At 47.7% G+C, this 20,485-nt stretch overlaps 4 protein-coding genes across 8 annotated transcripts; 2 read left to right on the top strand and 2 right to left on the bottom strand.

The window, feature by feature from the left end:
* Positions 1–827: 827 nt before the first annotated feature.
* On the top strand, positions 828–1,455 carry LOC4813784 (M-phase-specific PLK1-interacting protein). The gene has a single exon (XM_001353504.4). It carries the CDS (start codon positions 950–952, stop codon positions 1,388–1,390), a length of 441 nt encoding a protein of 146 aa, XP_001353540.2. The 5' UTR covers positions 828–949; the 3' UTR covers positions 1,391–1,455.
* Positions 1,388–2,444, bottom strand: LOC4813179 (RNA exonuclease 4). The gene has a single exon (XM_001353503.4). It carries the CDS (start codon positions 2,337–2,339, stop codon positions 1,509–1,511), a length of 831 nt encoding a protein of 276 aa, XP_001353539.3. The 5' UTR covers positions 2,340–2,444; the 3' UTR covers positions 1,388–1,508.
* Positions 2,445–2,492: 48 nt separating this feature from the next.
* Positions 2,493–8,834, top strand: Neurl4 (neuralized E3 ubiquitin protein ligase 4). Its single transcript, XM_001353502.4, has 8 exons — positions 2,493–2,959; positions 3,023–3,382; positions 3,446–4,419; positions 4,494–4,670; positions 4,735–6,647; positions 6,711–7,023; positions 7,091–7,201; positions 7,256–8,834. The coding sequence occupies exons 1-8, from the start codon at positions 2,777–2,779 to the stop codon at positions 8,655–8,657; spliced, it is 5,433 nt and encodes a 1,810-aa protein (XP_001353538.4). The 5' UTR covers positions 2,493–2,776; the 3' UTR covers positions 8,658–8,834.
* A 2,795-nt stretch (positions 8,835–11,629) lies between these two features.
* Positions 11,630–18,492, bottom strand: Hsp110 (heat shock protein 70Cb). 5 transcript variants are annotated; one of them, XM_015187410.2, is made up of 7 exons: positions 18,437–18,492; positions 17,832–18,086; positions 15,792–16,743; positions 15,172–15,720; positions 13,597–13,692; positions 12,613–12,813; positions 11,630–12,539 (listed from the first exon to the last, which is right to left on the bottom strand). In XM_015187410.2, the coding sequence occupies exons 2-7, from the start codon at positions 17,936–17,938 to the stop codon at positions 11,919–11,921; spliced, it is 2,526 nt and encodes an 841-aa protein (XP_015042896.2). In that variant the 5' UTR covers positions 17,939–18,086; positions 18,437–18,492; the 3' UTR covers positions 11,630–11,918. The 5 variants fall into 5 exon arrangements, with proteins under 5 accessions (XP_015042896.2, XP_015042899.2, XP_015042897.2 ...); XM_015187413.2 differs by having other exon boundaries at positions 18,381–18,472; XM_015187411.2 differs by lacking the exon at positions 18,437–18,492 and adding an exon at positions 18,403–18,417.
* Positions 18,493–20,485: the final 1,993 nt, after the last annotated feature.

The following is a 20,485-nucleotide window of genomic DNA, read 5'->3' as shown; positions in this document are numbered from 1 at the left end:
TCGTATGCAAAAATAGATGATTTATAAAACATAGAATATACATAGTTCAAAGTACCATTTTTGTTGGCTTAATTCTGAAACTGATCCTGAGGCCTAAAGGTGTTTACATTAGATAGTCTATTCTATACCGGATCTGATCTTCCTTCTATCCTGTTACGTTCATCGAGTGATCGAATTAAATCATATCTAAATATTTTTTTTAATTTTCTTTTGTTTTTGACCAGTTCAGGTTGCTTTGTATCTGTAATAGGTATTTTTGTGTCCATGTCCCATGTCATCCATCTATCCAGTCATGTCCTTCTCGAATTTACCATCCAGCATCGATCCTCGGCAGGATAGCTAAGACAGGCTAAATTCCGTGCTGCTAGCGTACGAAGAAGCTCCCCATTGAGCCTGCTGAAGGACAACGAACAACGATTGGTACGAGTCCCGAATCCGTTTGAATGTGGTGTACAATTAAAAAATCTGCATTGGGTACAGGCACGCCCATACACATCCTTTAAGGATAAAAAAAAGTGGTGAAAAAGGCGAAGAAAGGAAGAAAATCATAACTTCTATTAAAATTTAACACGCCCATCCGCCGTTGAGGAGGCAGAAAACTCATTTGATAATAATACATTTTAGCCAACAACTTAGTTGGCCATTCTCTCAATCTATCTCTCATCCACTCTATATCTCTCTCTGCCTGCCACATGTGCGGATACTTCTTATCGGGTATAACAAGTTTTCCACATTTTGCGCCGCTTCGTATTAAAACTGCACAACAAACGATATTAATATCGACGGTAATTTGGAAAACTGCAAGTGTGACCAGAGGCTTAGATGAGAAAACCACAACAAGAGATATATCGATGACTTCCCACCTCTATAAAACAAGCAGAAAAGGGAATATATTAAATTTCTGCTCAAAGATCCGTAATTAGACATAGTATTAGTAAAAACCAGCAAGATGGGTACACCTCGCAGGGGATTCAACAATTTCCCGCCATACTCCCAGGGAATGAGACAATATCCGTCCCAGGGCTCGGATTATATGTCGCAGCATGCTGGCGGACTGCAAGCACCACAACAACCTAATTTTGGCTTCTACGAGGACAAACAGAGTTTCGCTCAGCCAAAGCCAAACACTCCACATTTTTATCAAAACACGGCGCCCCAGGAGCAAATGCACCGACCTCGGCAGCAGCAACAAATGCCGTTTGGACAGGGCCGTGGTAGGAACTTTGGTCGAGGTGGAGGGGGCTTCAATCGCAGGCCCCACCACCACTTCAAAGATCACGGCTCCCAATACTTCCATCCCTCCATGCTGGAGGATCCTTGGCGCGACTTAATGGCCCGTCACAATGCCATCCACGGGCCCAGCGTTGATGAGGAACAAGTCGGGGTATAATGTAGCTAGTTTGTAACATTTTATATATTAGGCAACAGTTTCCAATAAAAAGAAACTCGTTTGTACAGTACGTGTTTAAATTAGAAAGCCCACATGCAAGATGACCCGAGAGAAGGCATCAGAAGCGTTGCTGCTGGAGCTGCTTCTTCTCCAGGTGCTTCTCCCAGTCGGCGGCAATGCGATTGTATATGCCCATGGCAGAGCGGGCATCCTCCACGGAGTTGTGTTCGCCGGTTTGGATTTCCTGGCCGAGCACGGCCATGGTGAGACGCTTGAGACTTGGAGTATGGCCGTTGGAGACGAGCTTGCATAGTGGCTTGTAGCGCGAAGTGTCGCGAATATGTTCGAAGGGATGCTTGATGTTCAGGACGGCGAGATCGTGGCGCAGGGCGTGGCCGACGAGAATTTTGCCGTGTAGCAGCTTTACAACCTCGTCCTGGACGGTGGCAAAGTCTTCGGCGTTCTCTATATCATGCGGGCGAATGCCGGAGACGCTGGTGCGATAGTCTGTAACCGTTTGGCGCGGCTTTACGTACTTGTCCATCAGAACATGGCCCACACTATTCACAATCGAGACTCGGGCCAGCATGTCCTCCTGCCCATTGTGGCCCACTCCAACCATCTCGCAGTCCATGGACAAATAACGATTGCGCTGGGCCATTTTTCTCTGGCGTGTGCGTGCCGATTTGGTCAGGGGCTCGGACTCAGATCCTTCTTCGGTCGCCTTCGCCACCTGCACCTTGTTCTCGCTTCCCGAGGCAGTGGCAGCCAGCCAATTGGATCCGGCAGCGCGTCTGTGTACATTTGGCTGCTGCATCTCCAATGAGGTTTGAAGCTTGAAACTCTTCGGACTCACATTTTTGTCGCCGCTGTTGTTGCTGGTCCTGGTGGTATTGGCCTTGTTGCGGTGCAAGTCAAACTGCTTCTGGCGCTGCTCTGACGACGACATCGCAACGCTTGTGCATCAATAAATTCCGTAGGTCCTCAACGAAAAATGTGTTATTTTTTTTGATCCAGCTCGAATTTGACGGACAGAAAGGTGTGCCCGTTTCTATCTAAATATTTACTGTCCACATGCAGGTTCGCATATCGATTTACATCGATATATTAGGTTGGATTTTTATTGGATTCGATAGGCGGCGGTCACATAAAAAACTATTTATTCTCTGTTTATTGTTGCAATTTTTGAATATGTATGCATAATTATGCAAAGACATAGCAACAAATATATTCAGTGGTTGTCAAACAACCCCACGACCTGTGCAAGTGCATCATCATAAGCCCATGGCCCGCTTTTCACCTGTGTGCCCATTCCGATTGAAAATTGATTTGTACTGGGCCTCCGGCTGCGGGTATGCGAACGGGAGAACAGAAAAGCAGAGCTGAATGACAATGGCCGGCCACCAAATGCAGATGCAATCCTTTCATACGCGCTGCGGCCGCTCCATCAGATTGTACAATGGCAACCGTTCGGCGCAGCGCTCGATGCGAGATTTCAGCCATGCTCTGGTCTTCAGTGCCGAGCCACTGGAGGACGATGTCCTCTTTGAAGTGGTCATTGAGAAGAAGGTGAGTCGCTTTCTACTTGGCAGACATGATGGTTTTTATATACCCTGAAATTATTTTTTAAAGAACACTTCTTGGGGCGGCAGCATCGAGATTGGAGTTACAGCCGAATCTCCCGACAATCTCGAGCTGGTGGCCTGCGCCACAGCCATGAGGAACGGCACCTGGGTCATGTCCGGCATCGATGTCCGCAAGGATGGTCGCCGGCTGTTTGAATTCTATGGCACGGACCTGGAAACTCTCAACGAGAGCGATCGCGTGGGTGTTATGCGCACCTCCAGCAATGATCTCGTATTTTATGTGAACGGTGAATCTCAAGGCGTGGCCGCCAAGAACATGCCCAAGCCCCTCTGGGCCCTCGTCGATCTCTATGGGCGTTGTGTACAGGTTTCATTGTGTCCCCGCGATGCCCACGGATCAGGAGAGGTTCGTATGAAGCAAGTCATTGATTTTTATCGGCAATACCATTACCGTTACTATTTTGCATAGCTACTGGACTCCCCATTGCAGCAACCGCTGCAGCAGGTTGTCCAGAATCTGGATGTGGCCATGAACGTAGACGTCAGTGTGGATGGCACCAATATGACGGCCCTGGCCATGCTCAATCTGAATGGGGGTGCTACTTCGGGATCCGACTACTATGATGTCAACGATCGCCTTCGTTTCCACACCCGCTGTGGATCGCTGGTCAAGCTTTCGCCCAACTTTCGTTCCGCGGAGCGCCGTCGTCCCCTGGACGAGTTCAACAATGGCGTGGTGATGACACACCGTCCGCTGCGGGACAACGAACTCTTTGAGATACGCATCGACAAGCTTGTGGACAAGTGGTCGGGCTCCATAGAGGTGGGCGTGACCACCCATAACCCCACCGTGCTGCACTTCCCGGCCACCATGACGAACATGCGATCCGGCACCATCATGATGTCCGGCTGTGGCATTCTCACCAACGGCAAGGGCACTCGTCGCCAGTACGGGGAGTTCAACCTGGACGAGCTGCGCGAGGGCGATCGCGTGGGGATGATGCGCAAGGCCAATGGCAACCTGCACTACTACATCAATGGCCAGGATCAGGGCGTGGCTGCCACGCGAGTGGCCTCCACTTTGTGGGGCGTCATCGATCTGTATGGCATGACCATCAAGGTGACCATTGTCGATCGCGATGAGCGCGAGCAGCAAAACCTCGTCACCAGGCGCAACAACATCGTGGCCGGCATGAGCTCCTGCTCTGGCAGCAGCACTCTTCAGCAGCAGCAGCAGCTCCAGCAGCAATCATCGGGCACTCCCACTCTGAGTCTGCTCAGTCCGGAGAGTGAAATGATTGTGGCTGGGGCCGCTGGTGGGCTGAGCGAGACCATATCGAGCTCACGGGCCATTGCCCGGAACGATGACCGCCTGACATTCCATCACATATGCGGCACTCATGCCACAGTCACTCAGAGCGGCCGCACAGCTCTGCGTCCCAAGTAAGTAATAAGTGATTTTCATTGAGTTTCCCCCCAACTATTCTTCTTTACCTATTTTACCTTCGCTTTGGCAGTGCCGCTGATGACTTCAACAATGGAGTGGTCCTCACGCGACGTCCGTTGCGGCCGAACGAACTCTTTCAGGTGCGTCTCGAGCGTGTAGTCACCAAGTGGGCTGGGTCTGTGGAAATGGGCGTGACCACGCACACCGCCGACGAGCTGGACTTTCCCTTTACCATGACCAATGTTCGGTGAGTCTTCCATTCCATTCCGCTATAGAAGCGTCCAATACAAAGTATTCCCTTTAATAAGTAGATCCGGCACGTGGATGATGACTGGCAATGGGGTCATGCAGAATGGAGTTACTGTAATCGAGCAATATGGCCAGAATCTGGACCGCCTGCAGGTGGGCGATCGCGTGGGCGTGGTGCGCAAGGACGATGGCACTTTGCACTTTTGGGTGAACGGCGTGGACCAGGGGCCTGCCGCCAGCAATGTCCCCGAGCGTGTTTACGGGGTAATCGATCTGTACGGCCAGGCGGCCCAGGCGAGCATTGTGGACACCTCGGAGTGCGGCAGCCCGGACACGGGCAACTCGACCATCTCGAACACGACGCTGTACAGCGAGGTGCCCCTGCGCTTCCACAGCATTCATGGCGCGAATGCGGGCATCTCGAACAGCGGCCTGACCGCCTCGCGCCCCAATTCCCTGGCCGAGTTCAATGATGCGATTGTGTTCAGCAATCGGCCGCTGCGGCAGCGCGAGCTCTTCGAAGTGGAGCTCGAGACGATGGTGCGGCATTGGTCGGGCAACATAGAGATTGGGGTGACGGGAACGCGCCCGGAGGACATCCAACTGGCGCCTAATGCCACCGATCTGGAGGCCAACGATACGATCATCCTGTGCGGGCCCATGATCTTTCACAATCGCAAGACAATACGCACGAATATCCTCCTGGATCTGGACACCCTGGGACCCAGCACCCGGGTGGGCGTGATGCGCAACGGGGACTTTATCCACTTCTTTGTGGATGGCATGGACCAGGGCCCGGCCTGTGAGTGCCATGCCCCCAACATCTGGGCCATCATCGACCTGTACGGGCAGTGTGCGCAGGTCAGTCTGACACAGAACCAGCTGGACATCCGTGCCCCGTATGCCACCAGTGAGAATTCGCAGAGCTGCCAGGCCACCTCGGTTATTCAGCACCCCGCCATGGAGACGAAGCACCGCTGGACCTGTGTCTCCGGCAACGTGAGCCTGACCAAGGACTGGACCGAGGCTTCCCGTTTCACTGGCTCCACGGCCGCCCTTTCCCACTGCCTGGTCTTTTCCGAGCATCCGCTGAGCGTGGGCTCGCCCTTTGAGATCAAGCTGACGTCCATTAATCCCATTTTCGCGGGCTGCCTCAGCATTGGGGTCACGGATCTGAACCTCAGCGATGAGAGCGTGCGCAAGAAGCTGCCCACGAGCCTGAAGCGCATTCCGGCCAACGTTTGGTATGTGACTGGGAACGAGGTTAGCTTCAACTCGAGCTGCCTGCAGCGGTCGCTGGCCTCGCTCGAGTGGCTGCGTGTGGACGATCGCATCACGCTGGAGCGCGTCGAGAACTCCTCCCTGAACATGCTGCTCAACTCCGAGAACGTGAACATACAATTCCAGAACATACCCAACGATGTGTACGTGGTGGCCGAGCTGCGTGGCTCGACAATGGGGGTCCAGGTGATCTCCGCCCAGGGGCCGGCCTCTCCACTGCGGCCCTGCAGTCTGCGGCTGCAGGACTCGATGGACTTTGGCATCGACCCGCTCAATAAACAGGACAGCTCCATGCTCGAGTCGATCGACTCTGAGGCTCAGAACTACGAGTTCGTGGACATAACTCAGAAGAATGCGCGTCTCAGCGAGGATCGTCGCAGTGCGGCGAGATCAAAGTCTTACAATCAGGCCATGGTGTGCCTGAACAAGCCGCTGTGCAAGGGCGATAGCATCAGCATCAAGGTGGATGCCCTGAACAACAAGTGGAAGGGCACCCTGGGACTGGGCGTGCTCTCGGCCTGCCCCTCCACCCTGCCCATCTCCCTGCTGGACTTCAAGCGCAGCTGCTGGCTGGCCACCCACGACTATGTGAACATCAATGGCCAGGTGCTAGCCTCCAAGTACGGCGAGGCTCTGGACCAAATCCAAGTGGGAACAGTCATCACATTGACCCTCACCCATGCGGGAATGTTGAGTGAGTGCGCCAGTCAAGTCGTTTGCAGGGATTTTGGGATATATTAATTTGTATTTCTTTTAGTCATTATGGTTGGGTCCACGAACCTGGAGGATTTGGCCAGCGGTTTGCCCAATCATGTGTATCCCGTGTTTGATGTGTATGGGAAATGCGAGAAGATCACCTTGATAACGGGAAGCGATGCCGCGCGCAATGGCAACGCCAATGGCACCCCCATACTGGAGGCACCCGAGGCCCTGGAGCTGGACAATGCTGGCATGCCGCAGCAGTGCGAGAAGGCGCACCTGGAGATGCACGAAAAGGAGAAGGATACGGAGCAGATGAGCGAATCTGCCCGAGATGGTCCGTCCACATCGGCTGCTCCCTCGAATGCCATGTGAGTGGCAGGCTATATGCGATCTACATGGATTCTATTTTGATTTATTTTTATTTTTTGCTTGCAGGACACGTTCAGTTATGGAGAGCGTATCCGAGAATCTACTTCTGAACATTTCCATCAAGAATCGCACTTTGGAGCAGCAGAGAAACGAAATGGGTGGATCCTCATCGACTTGGTGAGAAAAATCCGGTTTTTGTTGTCTATTTCTCATTATATTTACTCTGGACAGCTGCCTGCGCGAGTCTCTTCAGCTCCAGCACAACACCAACTTGAATATTCAACGCAGTCAGAGCACTCAACGCTTTCAGAACTCACTGAATAGCTCCACGACCGCAGCAACAGCAGGCAGTGGGGGGGCCAGTGGCTCCGCGGGCAATGCCCAGCACCTGAGCAACTCAAGTGTGTACGATACCAATAAGGAGTACGACGAGCTGCCGAATCCCGCCTTGACGAATTCGACCTCTGTCGATGAAGGGTCGACAGCGGCGGTAGCGACGACATCAACAACGTCGGCCACAGAGCAGAGCGAGAACAATGCCGAGGCGGTGGAAATAGTCGGCAGCCATGAGAGGGAACTAAGAGAACTGTCGGGGGAGCCAGCGGGATCAATCGATAATGTATTGGAAGACGACGAGATTGACTACATGAACCATTTGTTGTTGCTGCAGCAGTTGCAACAGAACGAGTACACGCGCCACCACCTGATGCCGGATCAGACATCGCTGTTGAACTTGGATCTGAATCTGCCTTCCCTCAATTCGCTAGAGTCGGATACGAACTCGTCCGCCCAACTTCGAGCCGAGTCTCTGCGCTCCGCAAACGCAGCGAGCCTGGAGCAGAACGATTGCGAGTATCTGCGGCAGGTGAGGCGCTTCTGTGCCTCGCTGGTGCTGCCGCAGGCCTTTTTCGACAGCCGCCTGGAGCCGATTTGCTTTTGTCTGAAGTGCAGTGGACCCAGCAATGGGAACGGCGACAAACTGGAGGGCTGGGTCTACTTCAAGCTCAACCAGCAGACGGTGAACGTATTGAGCACCTCCGTGACAGCAGCTTCGGCGAGCGGCGGCTCTTCGTCGACAGCCGCCCAGGTTCATTTCGATCTCAACGGGGACTGGCTGCCATTCTATTACATGACGCGAGTGGACAAGATACGGGCCATCTTGGATCGCGGCCAACCGCTGCCGCTGGAAACAGATGCCGACGAGGAAACGGCCGCTGCAGCAGCTGCGGGCACGCACAAGGATGAGCCGGGCACACGGCTGGAGCTGTACTACTCCCCCAACGCCACGGTCATTGAGCCCGTGCTGCCGCAGCACCACTATGTGTCCGAGCAGGGACTGCACCGCATTTCCACCTCCTTCGAAGTATATGTCCGTCGCCAGTCCATTTCTGGAGTGACCACCGGCAGGGCGGCGGCCGAGGCCAAGCGTCGCAGCATGGGCTCTGCCGATCACGAGTCAGGATCGGGTTCGGTCCAGGGCCAAGCCCACGATAGCGGCGCCTCGCCACCTGCCCCCAGCGAATCGTCGGTGCATCTGCTAAACGATCTCTGCTGGTTCACCAAAGAGGCTGGTGCCTGCATAATCAACGCTTTGATAATTAAATTGGATCGAATCGAAGAGCAGGAGCACTGAGCACGAGCTCTCCACACACTAGTCATAGCCGACTTGCATATATGTATGCCTAATTCCTATTAGATACTATCCATTGTATTCACGCCAAGCTTCGAACACCAAACCGCATTCGCATTCCTCTTTGTAAACGAGTTTTTATCGTCTTGTAAGCGCCAATAAAGTTAATAGCAAAGTTAAGCAGTACATCTTTGTACTTCGCGCAGCTGCCAGAGATGCAGGCGTCGAATGGCGGACTCGCCAACAAGTTGGAGGAGATACTGGCTACCAATTGGCAACGCTCGTTCGTGAGTGCTGCTAAAGACACTCAGCCCCCTCAGCCAAAGACGACGATGAATCCCTGACTCCCAAAAAGCCAACATGAATGAAGTGTCCCAGAGACATCTGATTGTGGCCCTGATCGAACGCAGCGACAAGAACATGACGATGACGGCAACGCAGTGGAAGCTTGGGGACCGAGCACTGAAGCAGCTGCAATTGCAGAACAAGGACCAACGAGGCGGATTACCTGCTTGCGGATTGCTTCCTCCCAAAGGCAGGAAGTGTGGCCATATGAGCCACTAGTTTGCCAGACCGATAAGCCTTACCTTAAATTTGAGAAAATCGGTTTTGTCTTTTTTGACGCCTTTGTTAACGTCGCGGAGCAGTGTTGGAGGACAATGTCCCCAGAACACCGAGAACCCGGTATCGTCGGACCGACTATCGATCTGCAAGCTCCATAGCACCGATTAGGCAAGCCTGCTTTAGACAGTAGGACAGCTGGACTGTGGCATGAAGCGTAAAAGTAAGCGCAGCTGGGGCAAGCCTATGCGCAGGTAGTCCGCTTGCAAGAAAGGCAAAAGCCGGAAGTCCAAGAAAAGCTGGTCAAAGACAGGCAGCAAGTCCCGCAAGTCGAAGTGCAAGAAGGGTGGTGATCCCCACTAAAGCCGTATTTGACCAAATTTGTTAGTTGTGCCCGTCGGTCTATTTCGTTATCCTCTGTGCCTCTATGCCTGAGGTGAAGAATTATACGAAGAAACCTGAACTCTGGAGAACCTGCTTGCGGATTGTCTTCCTCCAAAACGACAGAAGAGTGCCACAAGGTCTCTACCCCGATAACATTGGAAAAGCTGCTGGACAGCCTAAATGCGACCAAAGCACGCAGCAATCAAACTCTGGATAAACAATCTTTTAATTTGTAGACGGATTCAATCAGAGTTGGACACCGAATTCGGTGCCGCAGCCGAGACCATGGCCAGTGATGGTTTTGCGGGTGGTGCTGGAGCTGGGCTGCTCGATTGGGTGGCTTTGCGGGTGCTGTTCGATTGGATGGTTTTGTGGGAACTGCTGGTTCGGATGATCGGCTTCGTGCTACTCCGAGAAAAAGTTGAACTGGAAGGTTACAGAATTGGAATCGGCAGTTCAACTTACTGCGTGGCATAAAGCACGTCCATCGAAACTTTCCGCATCTTTGGCTGATCTGGTGAGAACTTTCCATCCCAGTGATATACAACCGCCGGCGACTTATTCATATTCCCTTGTAAATATTTTACAGTATTCTCACCTGTTCTGGATGGGGTGGATCTCTTGGCCATGGTGTGGGCGTGCTCTCGGCCTATGTGAACATCAATGGCCGGGTGCTAGCCTCCAAGTACGGCGAGGCGGGTCATCACATTGACCCTCACCCATTTGTTTGTATTTGGGTACCCCGCAGCAGCAGCAGCGCAGCACAACAACAATTTCAATATTTAAAGTTTTCAGATCTTACTGAATAGCTCCACGACCTCCAAGGCCTCGGGTGCCTCCAGTATGGGGGTGCCATATCAAAATAAATTAAGAAAAACATAAAAACCAAAGAATATTTAAAGTTTGGAAGGCGCCACTACTAGTCTTGGGACATGCAGTAGCGCACAGAAATCAGAGCAATAAATGCTACCAACGTTCAGCGCATATTTGTGGGACTCACCAAAAAAGAAAAACATTGAAAACCATTTAGCATGAAAAATTAAAGCTCGCTGCTTTGACTAGTTGGGACAGTGTTTTCCCCTGGTCCTGCCGGAGCTCCCGGCTGTGTACTCAGGTACTGCGCCGAGACTCTGTGTGCACTCTTAAATCAACTATTCACCCTATCGTAAGTAAGACTTTATAAGAAATGTGGCAAGTCTGATTAAAAAAATTATAAAAGCACATCTACGTTATCCGGTATTCGTAAAATGTTTGAGACAGTTAAAATCTACATTTGGAACCGCTCTGCAAATCCCTAATATCTCCATAACAGCATGGATTATTTTCTTCATTAAAGGCTTTCAAGGGAACTTACAGACGAATGTTATATACAAGACACTAGGTTATACCACGAAAACTAGACATTTTAGATAGAGCTCGCAAGTGGTCCCTCTTTGCAGGCAGTCATAAGAAACTGTTGCCCTCGGACACGATTAAAAACAGAGTCGAAAAGAAACTTGAACTTCGTTTGTTGTCAACGTGGTCTTTGCTCCACCAACGAGGGTATTTTTGGGCTCTTGCAAATGTACATATGTGTTGTGTGTGTATCTCTTTTTTCACCCTTTACACTTGTGCTTCCACTTGGCTCGTTTTGCACAGTTGCAGATTCTCAGCTGCTGAGCGCCGAAGGACACTGTCTTCGTAGGAGAGCTGCTTGTGTTTCTCCCGACGATTAGCATGAATAAGAAAACACGAGACTAAGAAAAATGTGTGTTCTATTAAGAGTGAGCGGCTCTGCTTAATTTGTCTCTGTCCTTTCGGTGAGCAGACAGTATGGAAAAAATTGATTGAGCATATTTTTTGGGCTCTGCTTTCTGCTCCGCCGAAGCTCTACTGAGACGGATTTTACTAAGAGAAAGAAAACCGTGTTGGTTATTTGGAATCATCATTGTTTTATTTGATTATTTAAATTCCATTCATTTAGTGTCGCTTGGTTGTTGTTGTTATTCAAGTATATGAAAAATGGTCGATTAGAAATTGTTTTATGTTAATTTTTGTGTTGTGTTGCAATATCCACACATCATGCAGCAGATTGTTCTTATATATTTATATTGGATGTTTTGGTTGTTTTTTTTTTCTGTTTCTGTTTCTGTTCCTTGATTGTGTAGATTTTTCGTGGCTTGTATTGTATTGTATTGTATGTATGCTAGTCCTGAAGCGCGTGCATATACAATGTTCTCTCATATATGTTGACAGTTAAATTATCGTTATTATTATTATTATTATTGTTAGCCAATACCGTTGATAGGCGGACAGCCACAGGTTGGTGTGGCCCACACATCAGTCCACATCCATATTGTGATCGGACGCACTCTGTGCGTTGTTGTCCATGTCCATCTTGCCGCCGGCCTTGCCAGTGGGCTCGCCTCCGTTCTGCTCAGCATTCGCCTCGGCATCCTTGGGCGGTGTCGCCGTCTTGGTCGGAGCCGGCTTCGGTTTCGCACGGTTGACCACCGAGCTGACGCAGGCATTCAGAGACTGCACCTCAAAGCGAACGGCTGCCAGCTGGACGGGACTGTCTGACGTGCGTGGCGACTGCGTGAACTTGGCCAAGTTGACATCAAGCCATTTTTGGGCCTTTTCCGCAGTCTCCGAGATATTGATGAACTCGGTCTCCGTCAGGTGATCGTATTTGGGCAGACCCTTGCGGAACTCGGCCACCGCCAGGCGGGCAATGGCAATGCTGCCCTTCAGCTCCTCAAACACGGCCGGACACTGATCGTAGTCGTTGGCCCGCTGCTTGATGGGGTCCGTTTTCTTACGCAGCGCGTCCAGACGGTTGGCATAAGTCTCACGTTCGCAGTTCTCGCCATCTTCGTACAGCCAGTTCTCGAGATCATTCAGCTGCGACACAATAGCCTCGCGCTCCGTCTCCAGCACAAACCGTTCCAAGGGTCCCCCCTAAATTGAATAGCATAGAAAAGAATATAGAAATGTTAGCCTAGAGCTGAGTGCCACTGATTAAGCTACATACCTGCAGCTTATTGCGCATATCGTAGACAAACTCCTCTAATGCATTTCTGGCGTCGATGCGCTCGGTCTCCTTCAGGTCGCTGCCAATCATTTTGGCCTCCTGCTGTGTGTAGTTGCTCAGATCCACGGGGCTGAAACCGTGTGTGGACACCTCCAGAGGCAGCTCAGTGGCTTTTCCGGCCTTCTTCTTCTTATCGGAGCCCTAAGCACCAAAAGGAGAGCATCAATTAATCAAAATGCCAATCCAAATGAAAGAGATTGCATTGATTGCATAGAGGGAAAGTTCAATTCAAGTTTTCAATTCAAGTTCAAATAGAAAGAGGAAATCGAATCGCAGCAGCAACAAGAAAACATCAACAATAAAGCGAAGAGGAAAAAAACAGCTCCAAGCAACAGCCTACAATATGGGCAGCAGAGTTCTTTTGGTATTTATAGGGTGTATTGTATAGCATATTGGTTTTATATGACACTCGGTTCGGTTCGGTTCGCTTCGGTTCGGTTCGGCTCGGGGATCGATTGGATTGAATTTCTGGGCGAGTAATTAACAAATAATAAAATCAATCGGTATGTATGTATGTAGATCGGTTCGGTGCATGTAGAAGCAACAAATAAATTGGCAAATTGTGTAAGCATGTTTAGAGATACTTTGCAGAGATATTTTCTTTTTTTTCAGTTGGGAGCACAAAGGGTAGGCGGCTTATGAGCGGTCTTCTTCATTCGTTTCATTATCGATTGGAAAGGATAAAGGACACAAAAATTTCAAAGGCAATCAAATGTTCAAATGTTTTTGTGCTTTAGCTTTCTTTTAATTTGTTTTCTTTCTTTTCTTGTTTTTGTTAACTTTCGTTATTTCCAATTTCTTGACACACAAAATATAGGGAAGAAGAACATTTATTTTTAACATTTTTATTTGGTGTGTGGTTTTTTTCTTTGGTTGTTTTTTATTTTTTAAATTGAAATTTGAGGAAATTTGAGGAAAACGTACCGAACTAAACCAGCCCTTGACCCGCTGTGCCCACCCTTGTCCGCCAGGTGATGAGGCTGTTGATGCATTATTATCATCGTCATTCTCATAATATGCCTACGAGAGAGCAAAAACACGCGCGCGTTCGCAAACATATCCAAAACAAACAAACAAAATCAAATATTGGAGTGGTTGTTTATACATCTATATAGATATATATATACTATAATGGGTGATATACATCAGAAGACACATTCAAATTTGTATGTCTACACAATTTTCAAAAAAAAAAAAAAAAACAAAAAAGTTTCAAAGTAAAATTAAGTTTATTCTACAGAAGTGGAATATCGTTAACCGGATCTTAAAACACCGACCCCAGATCAATCAACACCAATAACAAGAACATTAATAGGATTTCGATTTAGTATTATCAAGCAATCAATTATCATTTTACGGGTATATGAAGGGGGGCTTTGATAGAGCTGCAACAAAATACATTATCGATGTTTAAACAAATAAAGTCGATCAAAAAAAGCATTTAACATTTGTAGCCTTTATGGAGGCTCGCTTGTCTGAATCGAGACTCGCAATACTAGGAACGCATAGATATCCCAAAGCCCACAGTCCTTCAAAACTGTGTTGCCAATAGAAGTCTTCAGAAAAGGGAAAAAAGTCGTGTTTGGGGCTTTTTCAAGAGGCTTACGACGGCTGCGTCGCATACATATAAGACATATATTTTATAAATGGAACATCGATTATAGCCTTATGATATTCAACTTTGCTAACTAATTAACTGCCAAAAAACAGAGACAGCCTGCAGTGAGAGCAAGAGAGGTGTATGCGTCCAGCTGGCTTTCTTGAAGCAGCGCTGCGACTGAAATTATCGATTGTTACACTTTCCAGATCCAATTGTTCTGGCCGACTGGCCGACTGGTGTTGGACCAATAGCCGGGGGGCTTGTCTGCCTCACATGCTATCTCTCTCTCTCTCTTCGCAGCAAAGTTAGCAATCGTCTAATGTAATAAGGTTATTTGCAACTCTCAAAATGGAGCTTTATCTAATTCAAGGCAAAAAAAAAGAAAACTAGACACTGTTTATGGAGTTTATGCCACAAACAAAACGAATCAATCAATCAAAAAACAATTTGAACAAAAGTTAAGGAAATTTAAGAAAATCTTAAAATCGGCAGGCCGAATCGCAAAGAACCCTTGGAAAAAAAGCAGAACAGAAACTGGTAAATTGATATGATGGAAGGATGCAACGATATATGCATGATAAATCTGTATATCAACAGTAGAGCATAGGTAAAACGGACATAAAGTGGAATACTTGGAAAATAAAATGCCGGTTGAATGGATACAACACTGTAATTGAATTATTTGCAATCCAGTTCTACCTACCTACCGCCCTAAATCTACCTACAACTTTCAGCCAACAAAATGAGCGCAAAATGTACAAAAGAAAGTGGGTTGAGTGAGATGGAAAGGAGGTTGGAGGATAAGTAAAAACGAAAATGGAAACTGCGGAACAACTCCTAGCCACAACAGAAGATGATGACGATGAGCTTGCGAACCGAGGAGTAGATGGCACACTCACCTCCTGCTGGCCGTCGGCGTTCTCGCCCAAATTGCTGGCTCCTCCGGCCTGTTCGCCGAGTTTCTCTTCGCTGGCAGCCTGCTCTGCGGCGGCGGCAGCAGCAGCAGCCTCTTCCGCTTCCTTCTTCTCCACCAGAGTGGCTGAGGAGATCAGCACAATGCCGTTGTTGTTGATGCGCACCTTGAGCTTGACCTCCTGGCCCTCGCCGCGCTCGTTGGGCTTGACATCCTTGACCTTCCACACGCCAATGGTCTGATCGGGATATGGGATCTGTTGCCCATAAACTATCGACACATTGAAGGGTCCCTTGCGGTTGATGGTCAGCAGGCGGCTGAATGGCGAGGCATGGAACTGTGGGAAGATCTCAATCTCTCCCGGTCCGGCCGTGCCCTCGCTGTCCCACAGGACCTTCACGGCATAGTTCTGTATGTCGGTCACTCCGAATTCCCGGACACGCACAGCCGGCGACATAATGGCGCACTGGAGGGCGGCACCGCGCGACACGGCCTCATCCTGGTTGAGGGTGGTGCTGGCCGGCTTGTTGAACACCTGCAATGGAGAAGCGAGAGGCCAGGGTTAAAGAGGAAATGCGGATAGGAAGGCGGGAGCCAAGACATCACCTGCTCGATCAGCTGCTTGACGGATGGAATGCGCGAGCTGCCGCCAACAATTTCCACGGAGTGTATATCATCGAGCTGCAGCTTCGATTCGGCCAGCAGACGCTTGAAGGTCTGTTCAACGCGCTGCAAAACGGGAGCGCAGAGCTCCTCCATTTGGGAGCGCTGCATAGACGAGGAGACGTCGATGTCCTCCAAGAAGCATTCAATGTTCAAGGGCAGTTTAGTGCTGTTAGCGGACATCTGCTTCTTTAGCTTCTCAATCTCCGTGAGTAGGCGGAGAGTGGCTCGGGCATTGGTCTTGGCATTGATCTTATAGCGCTCCTGGAACTCCTTGGAAAAGTACTCGGCCATGGCCAGGTCGAAGTCTCGTCCACCGATTTGGTCCCAGGTGCTAGCCAACATCTTCAGCTTGCTCTTGGTGAACGAACAGGCACTGACCTGCAGTGCCGAGTGGCCAAAGTCAATGAATATGACGTTCTTTGGCTTTTCCTCGAACAGATCGTTCTTGTAGAAGCCATACGCTAGAGCGGTGGCCGTCGTCTCGTTCAACAGACGCAGCACGTTCAGTCCGGCAATCTGGGCAGCGTCCAGCAGGGCCCTACGCTCGGCGTTCGTGAAGAAGATGGGACAGGCGATGACACAGTCGTTCACCTGTGTCTGCATAGCGGCTGCCGAGGTCTCCTTCAGCTTAGTGAACAGCATGGCTGTCAGCTGCTCGGGACTGAAATGCTGATCCTCCTCCAAGTAGTTGACCTTGAAGCCGATGCTGCCATCGGGGCGCGCCTCCACGCGCGCTGGAATGCTCGTGAGTTCGTGTTGTACATGTGGATCGTTGAATTTGCGTCCGAGCAGACGCTTGAAGCCGCCGACTGTGTTTTTCATATTTGTCACCTGTTGATTTTTGGCGGCTACGCCAATGATTCGCTTCTTTCCATCGAAGGCCACAGCGGAGCTGTCGGATGAGAGGTAAGACGGCTCAGATTAGTTCAAGACAACGAGTCGTATATGGTTAAAATCAAAGCAAAATCAATTTTCGATTTAAGTACAGTCGAAACCATGCAAAAGCGACTAAACTCAATCAATCAATATTGTACTTTTTCTCTTGAGAATTGTTTTCCATGGTCACCCTGTTTCTACAGTGGCACAAGCCTATGTATGTACATATATCCCTGTCCTACAATGTGTTTCCACCCCTTCCAACCCAAAGCATATGTAGATGTGCTCGTGCACACACACGTGGGCTCCACTGTATAAATGCGTCAGTGTGCTGTCTGTGTTTGCCGGCTTTGGGTTTATTTTTGACAGCTAGCTTTGCACACGTTTTTTTTCTCTCTCTATCTCTCTCTCTCCTCCATCTTCTTCTTATTGCTCTAACGCTCTCACAACAGCTGCTGCTGGCTGGCGCTCGTTCTCTGCGTCTCGTCTCTTACCTTTGATGCTGCCTTTCTTGACCGCATGACGCATGCATTGCCTTGTGCGATGTGTGTATGTGTGTGTGCCAAAAAAAGTAAATTCAAATAAGCACAGAAGAGTGGAAATTGGGCCCACGCAATCCACATTTAAATTAAAAACATATATCCACGAGCACATATAAATATGTTAAGGAAAGGCAATAAATAAGCAGACAGACATACGTTGCGTTGCGTTCTTTTTGTGGCATGACAGCGCTTGCTCCTCATTAAAATTGCAATTTGCAAAACTTTTTATGGAAGTGCAGCCAGCCAAATTTAGGCCTTTGCAATCAGTCACAATTGCACATATAAATACACATATATGTATGTTTACATGTGCATATGCCTATACAAGAGTATGTTTTCTATATGAGCGTTACCCACAACAACCATGGAAATTTCTAGGCGCGCTCTTACACACGCACACTCGCAAACGCACACACATGCGGGTTGGGAGGCATGACTTACAAATTCTACCTAACCTCAAAGCATGAAAGTCGAACGATTATGCACGGAAAGCTTATCAATAAATTGGGCTATTGTAGCACTCAATGTAACCAAATAAAGAATTATGGATTATGGTACTTACGGCGTTGCGCGTAGACTGTAGTCGTTGGCCAGCGTTTCGATGCCGCCAGACCTGGCTGCCGCAACATAGCAGCTCTCGTTGCCAAAATCGATGCCAATCACAGACATTTTTGTATTCTTCGTTTGGGCCTTTTTGATTAATTGGTTTAGTTATATTACTTGTATTTGATTTATTTGGATTTTCTGCTTCTGAACAGAACGGGGCGGATCGCACTCTCAATTTTTCTTTATTTTCAAGCTCGGACAAACACCAATACTGCAAAATAGATACGCAGAGAAGCCAGGAATTAGATAAAATATACAACACGAAAGTTTCGTTTCAGTTTCAACATTTCGTTGACAAATAAATCCAGAAATTTCTACTCGATGTACACTTTTCACATCAATTATGGATTTGGTTTTCGCTCGTGAATCGAACTTTCTAGCGTCCGGCCTTCGGTTCTCTCACTTGCTCCAATTTGCAAAACATATATTGAAGCGATTGAAAGAGGGGTTTTTCTGTTAGTTCCTTTTATTTTTACAATACGTTTTTTTCACTAATCTACTGTACTTTTGGGGTATCCGGTACGCACGTTTTTTCTAATTTGTCAAAAAAATTAAATTTACCAAAATTTATCAAATCGCCAGTGTGACCGCGGATTTATCGATCAAATATACCGTCCGACCATCAGAAATGTAACAAAATATACCGTCACATTTTCAAAATATACCGTAAATATACTGACGAAGTCAAGTTCTATTTTACATATTCCTCGTTTTTGATTTTCCGTCGAATATTACTAGCTATATAGAACATTTAGCCATGCCCACATAATTTTATGCGATTGGTGAATATATTTCCTACTTGACTGGCTTGTTTTAAATACTTTGCTTGTTTTTCTGCTACTGCGACTGCCTCAAAATATACAAGTCGAACTTTGCCCATATAACGCCTTTCTACTATATATGTGGTGCACATCAAATACATATTTATATACGCCAAATATACTCCCACAAGAGCTCAGCCTGAATGGAATACCATCCAGATCCTTTTCGCAGAACCTCTCGAAAACGACATCACGTACATATCCTGGTGGGTTCACTTTTGCAATGGTTGGGAAATGCAGTTCCAATCATTACCATATGTCGATCCAAGTAAATAATTAAAGTACATCATTTAAAAGTATGGACACTCATTGTTGCTACCGATTGAGTACCCGATTTGGTACGCGCCAAATAGAAATTGTTTAAAAGTGAATGAGCGACAAGGATTTAAATGCAATCCATTAAAATAAATGATGCACGGAAGCACGATTTGAGATAGCGAAAATTTAAAAAATCTGCGTTTGGATGTTTTTGTCTTTTGTTCTTAAATACATCTTTAAAAATGTAATATAATAGATTGATTATATTGTTAAAATATACCATTATATAGCGATATATCGTCGGCAGAATTTTAACCTAAAAAAATGCCGAAAAGTATTAAAAATACCGTAAGCGGTACACTCGAAAAAACGTTTTTCTGCTTTCAATTGATGAATAAGTGTGACCACAGCGGACTTTTAGAATACACCTTTAGTTATCAGCAATATACCAAAAAAAGAACATAAATATACCAGTGCTAATTTTAAGACCAAATGTAGATTCACTGTTATAAATATAATCTGTTAAAAATTCAAATTTAAAAAAAGAACCGGAACCCTTCCGCTAGAAGGGGATGATGAACGGGAAGAAATGTGTGTTTATTATGATATTTATTAAATGGATGAAAGGACTCGAAGTGTAGAATATATATAGAATATAAGGAAGGATCGGTCGAAAATATGTATCTCTTTGGGAAATTCTTTGTATTCAAATGTTAACATAGCACTTCTTCATAGTGCACAGAATGCGCTGCTAGGTACTACAGGGCTGCTAGAACCCATCGACTATCGACTAGACATCAGATTCACCAAACAACTGGTTTTTAGGCTTGTCGGACTAACGACCATCCATCATTTACCATCCATTTCGAGGATGGCCCGTAAGGTTTTACCGTTCCGACAATTTCCCAATTAGTCCACCATCCATTTCGGATGCTCGTAACCCGCACTTTTCTAATCGATAATTAGCCAAATGCAACCCTAAAGAGCAATGAATGGCAATACAAAAATAGTTCGCGCCTAGACATATTTCAAATCTTAACTCAAATTTTAAAACGTTGAAGACTAATAAAATAGAACAATACAACATAGACAATACAGAATGGAGAGACCTGAAATTGGTGGTAATGAGTAAACATATGTACATATATATGTTTGTATTTGCTTTATTTTTTTGTGATTAGTATTTTGTAGCCATTAAATAAACACCTTTTCACCATGGAAGCGGTGCCCCACTCCGATTGCATCCGTATACGACTTGGGAGGTTCTTTATCCAAAGGTTGATTGCTGTCGCTTCTAGGCAGTTTGTTATAGCGTTCGTAGCCACGTTATTACATAAATGCTCCGGAGATGCCAACAAATACTCCCAGTGCATACTTTTTATTGTGAAGGGCGTTCTCGATGGTAGCTACTAACGAGTGTAGTGCCGTTGATTTCCCTTTTGTATAAGAATTTTAGTTAGTTGACATCAGTCCCTCTACCTCATTCCTGATATGTAAATCCAACAGCTTTTCCAGTGTTCTTAGTAGAAAG

This window comes from Drosophila pseudoobscura, chromosome X (assembly GCF_009870125.1).
Source record: "Drosophila pseudoobscura strain MV-25-SWS-2005 chromosome X, UCI_Dpse_MV25, whole genome shotgun sequence".
In the NCBI taxonomy this organism is placed as follows: domain Eukaryota; kingdom Metazoa; phylum Arthropoda; class Insecta; order Diptera; family Drosophilidae; genus Drosophila; species Drosophila pseudoobscura.
Note: the sequence above shows the minus strand (reverse complement) of the source record. Positions and strands in the feature narration are given on the sequence as shown.

Bases quoted from the DNA above. Each gene is read 5' to 3' on its own strand.
- LOC4813784 (XM_001353504.4), top strand. From the start codon at position 950: ATGGGTACACCTCGCAGGGGATTCAACAATTTCCCGCCATACTCCCAG.
- LOC4813179 (XM_001353503.4), bottom strand. From the start codon at position 2,339: ATGTCGTCGTCAGAGCAGCGCCAGAAGCAGTTTGACTTGCACCGCAAC.
- Neurl4 (XM_001353502.4), top strand. From the start codon at position 2,777: ATGACAATGGCCGGCCACCAAATGCAGATGCAATCCTTTCATACGCGC. The intron at 3,383-3,445 runs GTTCGTATGAAG...TATTTTGCATAG, and splicing joins ATGCCCACGGATCAGGAGAG to CTACTGGACTCCCCATTGCA. The intron at 4,671-4,734 runs GTGAGTCTTCCA...TTTAATAAGTAG, and splicing joins TTTACCATGACCAATGTTCG to ATCCGGCACGTGGATGATGA.
- Hsp110 (XM_015187410.2), bottom strand. From the start codon at position 17,938: ATGTCTGTGATTGGCATCGATTTTGGCAACGAGAGCTGCTATGTTGCG. The intron at 13,693-15,171 runs GTGAGTGTGCCA...GCTCTCTCGTAG, and splicing joins ACGCCGACGGCCAGCAGGAG to GCATATTATGAGAATGACGA. The intron at 12,814-13,596 runs GTACGTTTTCCT...TTTGGTGCTTAG, and splicing joins TCAAGGGCTGGTTTAGTTCG to GGCTCCGATAAGAAGAAGAA.